This window comes from Myxocyprinus asiaticus, chromosome 30, assembly GCF_019703515.2.
Source record: "Myxocyprinus asiaticus isolate MX2 ecotype Aquarium Trade chromosome 30, UBuf_Myxa_2, whole genome shotgun sequence".
NCBI classification, from domain to species: Eukaryota; Metazoa; Chordata; class Actinopteri; order Cypriniformes; family Catostomidae; genus Myxocyprinus; species Myxocyprinus asiaticus.
In genome coordinates, this window is record NC_059373.1 from 1646586 (window position 1) to 1661006 (window position 14421).

At 40.9% G+C, this 14421-nt stretch overlaps 1 protein-coding gene across 5 annotated transcripts in view; it reads left to right on the forward strand.

The window, feature by feature from the left end:
• LOC127421506 (RNA-binding motif, single-stranded-interacting protein 3-like) overlaps positions 1–8577 on the forward strand; it is a 40313-nt gene extending 31736 nt beyond the window's left edge. For 2 of the 5 annotated variants that reach the window (XM_051664595.1, XM_051664599.1), the window contains 5 exons: positions 2216–2297; positions 4284–4334; positions 4521–4634; positions 5249–5323; positions 7757–8577. In XM_051664595.1, coding sequence (XP_051520555.1) covers positions 2216–2297; positions 4284–4334; positions 4521–4634; positions 5249–5323; positions 7757–7927 — 493 coding nt within the window. In that variant the 3' untranslated portion in view covers positions 7928–8577. The remainder of the gene's footprint in view (positions 1–2215; positions 2298–4283; positions 4335–4520; positions 4635–5248; positions 5324–7756) is intronic. The other 3 variants (XM_051664597.1, XM_051664596.1, XM_051664598.1) reach the window with 3 other exon arrangements.
• Positions 8578–14421: the final 5844 nt, after the last annotated feature.

A 14421-nucleotide genomic window follows, 5' to 3' on the forward strand; every position in this document is an offset into this window, starting at 1 on the left:
TGTGTCACCATCTCCCCTGTGTCACCATCGCCCTCGTGTCACCATCACCCTTGTGTCACCATCGCCTCCGTGTCGCTATCACCCTCGTGTCACCATTACCCTGGTTTTGCCATCACCCTCGTGTCCCCATCACCCCCCTGTCGCAAACACCCTCGTGTCACCATCACCCCATGTCACCATCACCCCCGTGTCGCCATCAACCTCGTGTCGCTATCACCCCCGTGTCACCATTACCCCCGTGCCACCATCACCCATGTGTCGCCATCACCCTCGTGTCACCATCACCCTCATGTCACGTCACCCTCATGTCAACATCACCCCCGTGTCGCCATCACCCTCGTGTCACCATCAACCTTGTGTCACCATCACCCCCTGTCACCATCACCCTTGTGTCACCATCACCTCTGTGTCGCTATCACCCTCGTGTCACCATTACCCTGGTTTTGCCATCACCCTCGTGTCCCCATCACCCCCCTGTCGCAAACACCCTCGTGTCACCATCACCCCATGTCACCATCACCCCCGTGTCGCCATCAACCTCGTGTCGCTATCACCCCCGTGTCACCATTACCCCCGTGCCACCATCACCCACGTGTCGCCATCACCCTCGTGTCACCATCACCCTCATGTCACGTCACCCTCATGTCACCATCACCCCCGTGTCGCCATCATCCCCGTGTCGCCATCACCCCCGTGTCGCCATCAACCTCGTGTCACCATCACCCCCTGTCACCATCACCCTTGTGTCACCATCACTCCCCTGTCACCATCACTTCCGTGTCACCATTACCCTCGTGTCGCCATCACCCCCGTGTCACCATCACCCCCGTGTCGCCATCACCCCCGTGTCGCCATCACCCTCGTGTCACCATCACCCCGTGCCACCATCACCCCCGTGTCACCATCACCCCCGTGTCACCATCACCCTTGTGTCACCATCACCCCCTTGTCACCATTACCCTCGTGTTGCCATCACCCCCGTGTCACCATCACCCCGTGCCACCATCACCCCCGTGTCGCCATCACCCCCGTGTCGCCATCACCCTCGTGTCACCATCACCCCGTGCCACCATCACCCCCGTGTCACCATCACCCCCGTGTCACCATCACCCCCTTGTCACCATCACCCTTGTGTCACCATCACCCCCTTGTCACCATCACCCCCGTGTCGCCATCACCCTCGTGTCACCATCATCCCGTGCCACCATCACCCCGGTGTCACCATCACCCCCGTGTCACCATCACCCTTGTGTCAACATCACCCCCTTGTCACCATCACCCTTGTGTCACCATCACCCCCGTGTCGCCATCACCCCCGTGTCGCCATCACCCTCGTGTCACCATCACCCCGTTGTCACCATCACCCCATGCCACCATCACCACCGTGTCGCCATCACCCCCGTGTCACCATCACCCTTGTGTCACCATCACCCCCTTGTCACCATCACCCTTGTGTCACCATCACCCCCTTGTCACCATCACCCCCGTGTCGCCATCACCCTCGTGTCACCATCATCCCGTGCCACCATCACCCCGGTGTCACCATCATCCCCGTGTCACCATCACCCTTGTGTCAACATCACCCCCTTGTCACCATCACCCTTGTGTCACCATCACCCCCGTGTCGCCATCACCCCCGTGTCGCCATCACCCTCGTGTCACCATCACCCCGTGCCACCATCACCCCGTTGTCACCATCACCCCATGCCACCATCACCACCGTGTCGCCATCACCCACGTGTCACCATCACCCTTGTGTCACCATCACCCCCTTGTCACCATCACCCTTGTGTCACCATCACCCCCTTGTCACCATCACCCCCGTGTCGCTGTCACCCTCATATCGTTCCAAACCCTTAAGACTTACTTACAAAATTAGTTTTTTACTTCTTTTTGCCATATGATGAAAATGAAAGTGAAAAACGGCGTCAATAACATCAAACCTCCTCTTGTGATCAAACATCATCAATGAGTTATTTACAGGAATTGATTAATTATTTTGAGAGTGAATAATGATTTAAATTTTGGGTTTGGTCATCATACAAAGTGAATGTATTCCTTCAGAAGACTTGGAAAAGTTGAAGACATATCATTTACTTTTACTGTGGTTTTACTTCATGGATTGAGGCAGCTAGTGATGGTGCATAAAGTCTGATTGACCCTTTGTTTACAGTCGGATAAGCACTGTCTCTATTCTGTCTTTCTCTCCCTCTAGGTTGTACTCTTCTCCATACAGTATCACTACAAACCACATGATCACTCCATTTATCACCGCTTCCCCTGTTTCTACATATCAGGTGAACATCTGTGTGATTCACTTTTTATTGACACTTGAGATTTCACCTCTTGACAGCAATGACAAGTGTTTTGAAAGAGTTTTCAAAAACACTCACCTGTGAGATATTCTGCAGCATAATTTCATCAGATTTCACAGCAGCACATTAATGAATTCAGTGTCTACATTAGTTCATCAAATTAACTGTGTCGTAAAGATGTGTTCTCCCGTGAGCTGGAAATGCATTGAGCTCGTGTGATGAATATGATCCGTGTTTAACCTCATTAGGGACAGACATTCACCTCTTGATAATCATTACAACATGTCCGAGGGTTACGAGTGTGCGCGCATGTGTGTGTGTGTGTGTGTGAGAGAGAGAGAGAGAGAGAGGAATCGAATGTCTCGTGATTGAATTGTTGCTCTGATGCCCATTTTTCACAGGAAATTCTATTAACAAATTAGGAACAGTCAGAAGGACAGATATAAATAATGCATAATAATTCAAATATGTATAAATATATTATGTAGGGCCCATAATAAATATATAATACGGACTGAAATTCGTTGCATTATTGTGGCAGATGAATGAAGCCTTGACAACACAATACAAAAAGTGTCTGAAGAATGAAATGTATTGTTTGTTTTATTCTCATGTCATTGAACAAGCCTGCAGTCGACAGCAATCTGTTTTTTTGAGTTCGTCAATGTGTCCAGTTCTCACAGGACGTGTTCTTGCGCTTCATCTGCGCTATTTTTAAACGTTGCTCTATATACTTGCGCGTGCCTCAGACGGACACGTTTAGAGCATCTCGTTAGTATTCACCTTCAAAAATGTGCATTTTTAGGATGATGTGTCAAGTTAAATGTAGTTGAAACTAATTATAACTCACTGCTTGCGCGCTGCCACCTATTGACGTAGCTTGTAAAAACTAATGTACTTCAAGCTTGAATTGCTTGTATTGTGGGAAAATCTGTACTTTTATTACGGCATTTACGTACGCGTCAGGGGGCATGATAAACTGCAATATTTTTTATGTAATTAATTGCACTTAATTAACACATTAAATGGACAGCCCTAATAAAAAGACTTTGCTTAATTAATAATCACTTTCAAATGTAATGATTAATTTCAAAAAAGTTTTCAAACACATTTTGTAAGGTAAAAAATATTTTTTACAAATATATTGAATTTGTGAGTTACGAATATCCAGATGTTTTTTTTTAGAGTTACTCTATTTGACCTGAACAAAATGTGCCTTAAAATGTAAAAATATTTGATTTATTTTACTTAACACAGAGCCTTTGTTTATTTTTTTTATTTTTTTATTTTTTGTTGAATTGTTATCTGCATGTTGGTTATGCCACCTGACTTTGATTTGGTGGATACATTTATTTTTTTTCTATTTTTTTTTCAAATATTAATAATATTTTAAAGCAAAATAGTTTTACTGCTCATTTTTTATTTTATTTTTATATTCTTTTAAGAAATAATAGTAAAGTTATTCAAAACTACTTATGGCAACATTTCTTTTTCAAGAATTGTAGCTTTTAATGGAACTTTCATTTTGTATTTTTTTTATTTATTTATTTTGTTACTGTCTCGGGTCAGTTCCACCACATGAATGTTTTTTTTTACTTTAAGCCCCAGAAAGAATATCAAAATGACTTTTGAAACTCAAAATCATACACTGAAGACGTGTATTCAAGTCATTGTTTTATGCGAATTCCACTTTAAATGTATTTTAAAATGTGTTTTTTTTTTTTTGTTTGTTTTTTTTAAAGTGTCACGTCACTGACCCAGTAATGGAGTGATCAGTGATGACAATACTTTTGTCAAAATCTTTTAAATTTTTTTAAACTTTAATATGACTTTATTCCAGTTCAAAAATGTCTTTAGTGGCACAATGTGATTTAACCCTCTCTTTGTTGTGTCCTTCAGGGAATTCACATGAAATGTCCTTAGTGTGTTGTGTTTGAAGAGTTTTGATTGTTTTAATGTTCCTCACAGGTTCAGAATTCAGTGTGGATGCCACAGCAGCAGTATGTTATGCAACCAACAGTAAGACAACCTCTCACCTCTGACCTTTCTTCTTGGGTTTATTGCATGATGGCTAACGTTTACATTTATTTTGCTCATTTTTGCACATTTGTGCTCAATCATGAAAATCGTGAGGTTTGTGGTGTAACCATTTGGCGTTGTGTAAACACTTGCTTTTGTTGATCTGTCTGTCTGTCTCTTCATAAGGGTGCGGTCGTCACTCCGGCGTTAGAACACACTGTTATATCAGTGCCGCCAGCTGCTGTGACGACTCCACTAACACAACAGATGAACCAGCTCACACTGGGATCTACTGCTAATGTGACAGCAAACTTTTACAACTTTTAGCGCATAAATGCATTTAAAATTGACAGTCTCTTCCTTTACATACTGACCAAAAGTACTGATAAAATCATCTGCCACAAACAAGCAAAGGCAATGGTTTTTGTCCAATAAAATGCTTTTTGCATGTGGGGTCTTTAAGCAATATTCACTACAAGCAGGCATCATGCACATGATTTTTGAGTGGAGTATTTGAACTTCCAAAAATGAAAATTAAATGATTATTGCATGCAAAAAAGTCTAGATTTCGTCCTGCTATAGGAGGTATCCAGTGGCTACTTTGGTTAAACTTGTCACCATGGTAACATTATCTAGTTGGATTGCAAAGATGAGGTTTTGTTGAAATTGCAAGAATTAATTGATAGTCTTTGAAGCATCTGAAAGAAGGGGTTGGAAATTACATACCAATCGTGAATGACCCATCAGAAAGCTGTTTTTCGGTGTTTGTGAATTTTTGTCATGGAGTTATATACATCATAGCTGTATAATTTCCAGATATTATTGCAGATTATAAACCTTCCAAACTTTTATAAAGAAAACTTTCAGATAACATGAGAATTGGTTTATCCAGGTCTGATCTGTGTGTGTTTCAGTACATCACAGCTCCTATGCAGGGAACATTCATCCATCAGTTCACACCAGTGCCTCCATCTACACTACCTGCAGAGGTAAATAACATGCATACACACACAACCATTTTTGCATGTACAGAAATGATTGTTGTACTCATAGGCCATTTCCACACTAATACATTTTCAATGTTTCCTAACGTCATCGTTTTCCAAAGTATGTGTTATGGAGAGAGTTTCCATTTTCACCAGAGGAAAACGATGCTCTAGTGCGGATGAGAGGCGTAAATGTAGCAAATTTAATCAAAAGTATGTTTGCATGCAACCTGGTCTCACAGTGAAAACGTGACTCTACTGTATATACATTTTTGGAAAATGAAATACGAAATTTCTTTGCATGAGCTTGCATTTCCACTCTGCTGCATTCGGATGCGTCTGAATGGGAGTGAATGGAGCACAGAGTGTTGAATGAGTCAGGAGACCACGGTTCAAGTCCAGCCATGAACTCAAGCTGACACGTGACACTACAGAGTCATAGAAGCGGCACGAAATGAGGTGGCTACTTCAGAAAATTAGCTTTTTTATTTCGCTTCTGCATTTTAAAACACTAATGGTTAACTTTAGGCATTGATTTGGTAAGGATGTCTTTTTTAAACAGCAAAATTCTGCACCTGCAGATTAGGACATACTGATTTGCAAAATCATACACATTTATACGTTTTGATGCAGCATTTTGTGCATGCACAGAATGCAAGGATTTTTGGGTGTTTGCTGGTATTCAAGAAAATCTGCTTGTCAATTTACAGTATTAGTCTTACATATTAAATTGAGCATGGGTGTGCAATTATTTTGGTACAGGGGCCACATCAGCCGTTAAGTAGAACATGGAACAGAGAAGATATAAAGTTCTGCATAGTTGTATTTTTAAGCCCAGACATGCACTCAATGAATGGTGCTTAGCACCCTCAAGCAACCCCGGGACTGCGCCCCCAGCTGGCCATTTCACTGGAAACCTGCAGCTAAACGTGTTATACAGCACATACATTTTGAATTGCAAAACTTTTGCCATGTTCACGTATATTTCATGAGATCAGGCTGTTTACATGCACTTTAAAAGTTTGTTTGCAGTCAAGCAATAACCCTAACCCTTGCAGCAATAATTCACCTTTTTCTTATTTATTACGTCCAACTGCAATTGCACCAGTCCGACATGTCAGACTAATGGGTGGGGCTTTTCCACTGCACGGTACAGCTCGACTCGACTCGACTCTACCCGCTTTTTGGGGGTTTTCCACTGTGGATAGTACCTGGTACCTGATACTTTTTTTAGTACCACCTTGGTCGAGGTTCCAAGCGAGCCGAACCGATACTAAATGTGACGTCAAATCCCTGCAGATCACTGATTGGTAAGAGAGAATCATCACTACCAGCGTCACTGGATTTGCAACACAGGACATCAACCCGCTAGTTTTAAAGTTAGCAACAGCGACAGCAATATCATTTGTTCACGCGACTTTCGAATTGTAAAAAGAAATGGCTGTGCGCGAAACAAGAATTGTCTTTTTCCAGAGCAGCCTGTATTTCTCCTGAGGTTACCTGTGGGTTTTTCTTTGTATCCTGAACAATTCTTCTGGCAGAAATCTTTCTTGGTCTACCTGACCTTGACTTGGTATCAAGAGATCCCCGAATTTTCCACTTCTTAATAAGTGATTGAACAGTACTGACTGGCATTTTCAAGGCTTTGGATATCTTTTTATATCCTTTTCCATCTTTATAAAGTTCCATTACCTTGTTACGCAGGTCTTTTGACAGTTCTTTTCTGCTCCCCATGGCTCAGTATCTAGCCTGCTCAGTGCATCCACGTGAGAGCTAACAAACTCACTGACTATTTATACACAGACACTAATTGCAATTTAAAAAGCCACAGGTGTGGGAAATTAACCTTTAATTGCCATTTAAACCTGTGTGTGTCACCTTGTGTGTCTGTAACAAGGCCAAACATTCAAGGGTGTGTAAACTTTTGATCAGGGCCATTTGGGTGATTTCTGTTACCATTATGATTTAAAAAGGAGCCAAACAACTATGTGATAATAAATGGCTTCATATGATCACTATCCTTAAATAAAAGACATGCATGATCAGTCATATTTTCAAAATCAATGCCAAAATGTCACAATTTCTGCCAGGGTATGCAAACTTTTGAGCACAACTGTAATGCAACAAGAGGTGCTGAATTCAACTGATTTTAGTAATAGATCTACCTGTCTCTGTGTAAAAATAAAATCATGATGCTGACACCTTTCTAAGGGAATTTTCTTTACGTGTAGTTTTGCTCCAAAATCATAGGCGAAAATTGACATTTTGAGACCCTTCTACAAAATAATGGATTACTCCGTAAATATCGATCCATGGCATTTCATCATTTAGGTGTATCTTTCTTCAGAAAAAATATTAACAAAATCAAAAATGTAATTTTCAAGAAATTTGGTTCATTTGGCATGGAATTACGATGATGTCATTTCCTGTTCTCAGGCTGTTGTAACAGAAGCCTCGTCACAGACGCCGGCTCTCTCCTCACAAGATGTCCACACACAACAACAACAACAACAACAGATCACCATGGAAACCAGTGACCACATTCAACCCTGCTCCTACAACTCCAAGTGCGCACTGCACCCTGTGAACTGTACACTACACCCTTGAGCATCTTGTGATTTTATTGCTTGCTTGTCTGTCTCTCAGTTAATTTTCTCTGTTGTCTCGTTGTGTTGTGATCAGATAGCATCTTGAGGGGATGAATGCAAGTTCAATTGCCTTCTGATTGAAACGAGACACTCAGCACTTAACACAAGGCAAGGAATTTAACTTCCAGGTGACATCAGCACCAAAAATTGAGACTTGTTTAGTTTGCTACCTGGACTAAAAAGACTGAAGCACTCAGCAGTGTCGATGGTAAAGGTGGTAAAAATCTCATCTTTGTCCATTGATTTCTGTCAGTTTTGTAGGAATTTGCATTACAATTTTGTGTTAAATCTTGTGTTAAATTTCACTTGGAATCATGTATAAATCATTACGACTTGATGACTTTTATTCATGACAATGAAGCCCTTGTCTCAAGGAAAATCTATCAGATTTTTTCCTGTAACAGATTGCATCTTTTACTTTTACAAGATTTTTCACATTTAAGTAAGAAAGTACAGCCATTTGCTGCATCATGCCTCTAGATTGTATTTATGTGTTCATTTCTTTTTTTTTGTCACTTTTGATTATTTTACACACACTCAAAAATATGTTTTAGACTATTTTTAAGATTTACGCATTTAAATTTCATGACAAAATTCCATCAAATTGAACTGAGTAATCTTTAACAGAATTAAATTAATAAAATGTTAATACATTTACGTTTTATTAATATTATTTCATTAAAGATTACTCAATTCAGTTTGATGACATTTTTGTTTTGAAATTTAAATGCGTGAATCTTCAAATTAGTCTTGAAAATAGCATTGGATTTGCTGTTGAACACACTGCATTTTACCTTTATTTTTTTCTATGAAGTTTAATATGTTGTTAATGTGCTTTGCTTGATACATACAGAATAGGGATAATTAGAAATTGAAAAATAAAAATATATCAAATTAAAAAAGAGAGTTGACGAGCATGACGCGTTCAACTTAAATGGGATTCTGGTGTAACTCTAGCAGTTTAAAGCAAAAGAAGAAATATGTAGATTTTTCATGGCTGTGATTGACAGACAGCACGTTCACAACCATTTTTAAACCAAAGGTGAAGAGATGTTCTCAAGTTTGCAGCTGTTAGTGCAGCTTTTCATGATTTTATTATGACTTAGTATCTAGTTTTATTATTTTGAACTTAGACGAAAAGTTGTTGTCACCTTTTTTCAAGTCATGTCTGACTCGAAATAAACCAAGAACTGTTACTGTGTTGTGTACTTAGGGCTACATAAATAATAATAATAATAATAATTTAAAAAAAATGTTTTTAAAATTAAGGCATTTCAATTTCATAGAAAAATTCCATCAAATTAAATTTAGTAATTTTTAATAAAATACAATTAAAAAAAAAAACCGAAATATTATTATGTTTTATTAATTTAATTTTGTTAAACATTACACAATTTAATGGAATTTTGTTCTGAAATTAAAATGTGTAAATCTTAAAAATGGGCTTTAATATTTTTTTGAGTGCAGTGAGACTTAAATGAGATTGATATGACAAAGTGCAGTTAGTTAAAGATAGAAATTGAGTTTTATTGTAATTAGTTGTATTTTACAAAAATGAATGAATTAATAAAACAAACACACCTTTTTCAAGAATCTGTTCTGTTAAAATATGTAGGCTAATCATCTCATCATTTGGTAACCAGCAAATGATTTGCATTTCTTATTTCCCAATACTTCTTCCTCAAATGCACTAAAAGAATCCTTAATGGAACCATTAAAGCCGGAAGTATACTTCAGTTTTGATGTGAACAATTAGCATAATTAGTCGAACACTCACCTTTCACCTTTATATGTCACTTGACTGTGCACCGAAAGTATACAGGTGGTTGGCACATACGTGTTACGACTGCTATGAGATACTGGGCGATTTCTCTTTAGGAGTTTAGACCCATAAAGATGTCTTTATAGTCCTTCAGACTCGATGCAGATGTCTACTAACCTCCTCGCACTCTTGACGTGCACATCCACTGTTGTTGTTTCCACCTTTGTCTCCTGTTGTTTAGAGGCGATTACATCTTCTTCTTGCACTTCTTCGTGACAGCAATGGCTCAATTGTGAGTGTTGCCACCTTGTGGACCCAGTAATTAGTGTGATTAATTCCAAATGCATGTTCAGAGTACGTGCGGTTAGAAATATCTGGATGGACGCATTTAGTGCTCAAGCACTCTGTGTTCGCATCTGACCGAAGTATACTTGGAGCTTAAGGAATGATTCACATCATATGGTCAAGGCTTGGTTGGTCCAGTTTTGTGTACCATTTTCACAATTCGTTTGAGCATTCTGACCAGCTAAGGCGTGGCCATATTTAACATTGCATGGCAAAATGCAGTGGGCATAATTCAGTCATCTCAATGGACCGATGGCATAAAATTTCCCTTCGCGGATTTCAAGTTCAATGAACTTTGACAGGCGAATTTGCCAAGTTGACCAATAGGAAGTTGCTTGGATTGGCAGTGACCTCTGTGTGGGCAGTTGTTGGTACACAGCTACACTAAAATTATGTTTTCACAATGAAATGTGTTTCTTTTTAACTTTACCATAGTATAAAGTGCAGCATTAAAAAGAGGCTGCTTGGCAATTGTTCTTTTGTATTTTCAGACACACTCAGCATGCGCCCACACCTTCGCCAATGAAATATCGCAGTGCAAAGATAAATGCGACTGCACATTACAGCAGCATTGGCAGACAAGAGAGACTTTCTAGGAAACCTGTTTGAAAACTGTCAGTATTATTTTTGCAATTCCCTTTGGTGAAACTAGAAGCTCAGAAATTACAGTGTGGCTGAAAATAAAAGATTTCAATGAAATAAAAGTGGTTCCAAAGCCAGAATTTCTAACATGCCCCTACGACTTTAAGAATTAGTACATCAATAATCTTCAACAAAACACAAGATACACTGTCTGTGTGTTTCACCACTAACTGCCCATGTGAATCCAAACTCACAGAGGGAATCAGTTTTACTTTTTGGTCTCATCTAGCCACATGAAACTTTATGTTGCCTTCACGTGCTAATGGAATTAGTGTAAATACAAATGTCCTATTTGGACGTTGCACATGAATGACTGGTCTATTCATAATTATGACTGGGAAACTGGATCATTTTAATACCTGAGTTTCCAAGTTGGGAGGAGATGGAAACTTTCAACATGGTGGAGGAGAGAATGGTTTGTGTATTGAGGGATTTACAGTATGTATATTAGCAACCATTTGATGCATGTATTTGCCCAAAATACCATTATCATCCACAAGCAACCTGAGCAATAAATTTCACACTGTCAAAATAAGAGTTCCCCAAGAAATACATAGGAATTCTGATAGCACATGAAGGCAGCATAAGTTGCAGCAGCTCAAACTTCTAGAAAATTCCCTGTGACTCTCTTCACCAGCACGGAGAAAATTACAACAAGAAATCAGCCAATGATTAAACAGAAAACACATGTATAAGATCAGTTCAGGCAGAGGAGCCCGTGGCCAACCACCGGGAGTCGGAGGAGCCTGCGGCTGACCGCCAGGAGGCAGCAGCCGTTCCCGCAGCAGTGCTTCCGATCTTCCGGAAGAGGAGGAGGAGAAGGGCTCCTGTTTCCCAGTCGCTGCCAGCGCTCCCAGCCACAGAGGCCATTCCCCAGTCACTGCCAGCGCTTCCGGCCATGAAGGATGTTTCCCAGTCGCTGCCAGCGTTCCTGACCATGGCGGTTGCCGCTCAGCCTGTCCACCTGGTCACCGAATCTGTCCAGTTTCCTGAGATTGTCGACGAGACTGTCCTGTTCCCTGTGGCCGTCGACGAACCTGTCCAGTTTCCAGTGGCCTTCGACGAGCCTCTCCAGTTCTCTTAGGCCGTCAACGAGCCTGTCCAGTTCCCTGTGGTCATCAAGTCTGTCCAGTTCCCTGAGGCAGTTGACGAGCCTGTCCAGTTCCCTGTGGTCATCAAGTCTGTCCAGTTCCCTGAGGCAGTTGACAAGCCTGTCCAGTTCCCTGTGGTCATCAAGGCTGTCCAGTTCCCTGAGGCTGTCGACAAGCCTGTCCAGTTCCCCATAGCCACCATCCCGTCTGTCCAGTCCCAAGCGGCCGCCGCCCAGTCTTCTGACCCTGTCTAGCGGCCACCCCCAGTCCGCTGACCCCTGTTCAGCTGCCGCCACCCTGTCTGCTGCAGTTGTCCCCTTGGTCCGCCAATGCCCAGTCTGCCCATTTCTCTGGGACCCCTGCCCAGTCGGTTCAGCCCTTCGGGGACCCTGCCCAGTCTGACCTGCCCTTTGGTGCTCAGACTTTGCCCTTGTCTTCGGGTTCTCAGCCCATAACACCCTGGATTTCTGCTCCATTCCTAAACTCTCCTCTCTGGTCGCTGAACCCTGTCCCCTACCTTGACCCTCTTCTGAGGCCTTTGGACTCCGCCCCTTACTTTGTGCCACCTCCATTGTTTCCCCCACCCTCCCTCCCTTGGTTGGTTCTATCTATTTCCCTGGTCTGTGTTTTCTCCTTGTCTTAGTTTGTTGTTGGGGGGGGGGGGGTAATGCCAGGATCCTGTCACCTTTGTCCGTCATGTTTATTGTGGTGACAGGATCCTGACACTTATGTTCTGTGTCTCTGTGTGAGTACATGTCTTTGGTTGTTTTCCTTGCCATGTGCTCTTCTGTCTAGTCTGTGTTCCATGTTCAGAGTGTGGTGTCTGGATGCTGACTCTTCGTCTTGTTTCTGAGTCGGGATCCAGACACTCATGCTCTATGTATTGTCTTTGTGAGCACATGGCTTCATGTTCAGTTTCAGTTCTCTTGCTATGCGCTCGTGCCTGGTCTTGTCTTTTGTTGGTGCACATAGCTAATGATGGCTCCATTGCCATGTGCTCTATTGTCTTGTCATTTTGTTTGTTCCATGTGCACTCTTGTCAGTTTGTCTTGTTTGTTAGCACATGGCTTTGTGTGTGTCTTGCCATGTGCTTCCCTGATGCCACCTCCTCATTCCATCATTACTCTCCCTCATTTAGTCCTTGTTTATGTAATTAGTTTCACTTGCTCCTCATCTGTCTTGCTGCCTATATATTGTGCCTTCTTCCCTCTCTGCCAGATTGTTTTGTGCTATTATGTATGTTACTTCCTGTAAGTTGCTATGTTTTGTTTCATTTATCCAGTTGGTCTTGTCTTAGTTTTGTTTTAGTTTGTTGTTTTTCTCCCTCCTGAGAATTTATGTTTGCTTTTTGTTCTTTTTTTCAATAAATGTCTTCAACTTGCCTTCTGCGTTTGGGTCCTTCCTCAAGCCGTGACAGGCTACAAGTTGTGGTTTTTATATTGCTAATTTCACCCGATTATAATTTTAATAGGCTTGGTAAATAATATTAAGACTATTTATAATGTTACACATTACTGTGGGCCAAAAAGTTTAATTTTAAGAAATTAAAATCATTCTCAACTATTGCACTGTGTCATTCCTTCATGTGCCCAGAGCTGCACATCAAACATCTTTGGGGAAAAAATAAGTGCTAAATCATTGGATTTCTATTATTTCCCCCCTACAGTTAAGAGTTTAGTATTAAATTCTCTCGCTAACATGTGTTCAGTTGTGTCATTTTAATACTGATAGCAGAGTTTTGTGTGTCCCTTGATTTATAGTCCTGTTATGTCATGTTATTAGGGATGCACAATACCACCTTTTCTCTTCCGATTCCTGAAATCTCAGTATCGGCCGGTACCGTGTTGTTGTTGTTGTTTTGTTTTTTTTCATAATCAGTGTAAAATATCTACTTCACTGTGTGAAACTAATTATGTAAATGTGTAAGAAAGCATTATTGTTAACTAGCCTACTGGATACTGAAGCAGCAAAATTAACAGTAATTCCAGTGAAAGCCAGTTCTCTTTGCACATTTTTCAACTTGTATCTGGACTGTAAAGTATTCAGATCTCAATTTTTGTTCACTTTAGTTGTAAGACATCAGTCCAATTTTTATTCACAGCTATTTTTTGGATCCAGTCAACTTAAATATTGTTGTAATTTGTAAACAAATAATAATTATAATAATTATTGTTATTATTGACTTTTAGACTTTTAAAATGCAAGAGTAATATATTTCAGTAGTGCACCTTTAACTTTAAAACCCTCTTGCTTTTATTTTGATGATCCTAACACTCCAGGAAGTCCTGTAAGTGTCTGTTTGTGGGCTACTAAACAGTAATTTAATTCGCATCTAAATCAATTTCTGGTGAAATGCTCCTCCTGTGCCATTCTAAATGCATGTTATAAGCGAACCAAACTATTGAGCTTCTACATCTGAGATTTTTCAGACCAATACTCGGCCAGGCCCACTCAGAATATTTGAGATTATTCTTTGACTTTGTAACGAACTGGCCATGGAGACGGTGTTAGGATCCATGTGCAGGAAGTTTATTAAAGTACACAAGCAATCAATCCAAATCGGCAGGCAAATAGAGGTAGTTGTAAACAACGTTTGGTAAGGCAGGGTAAACT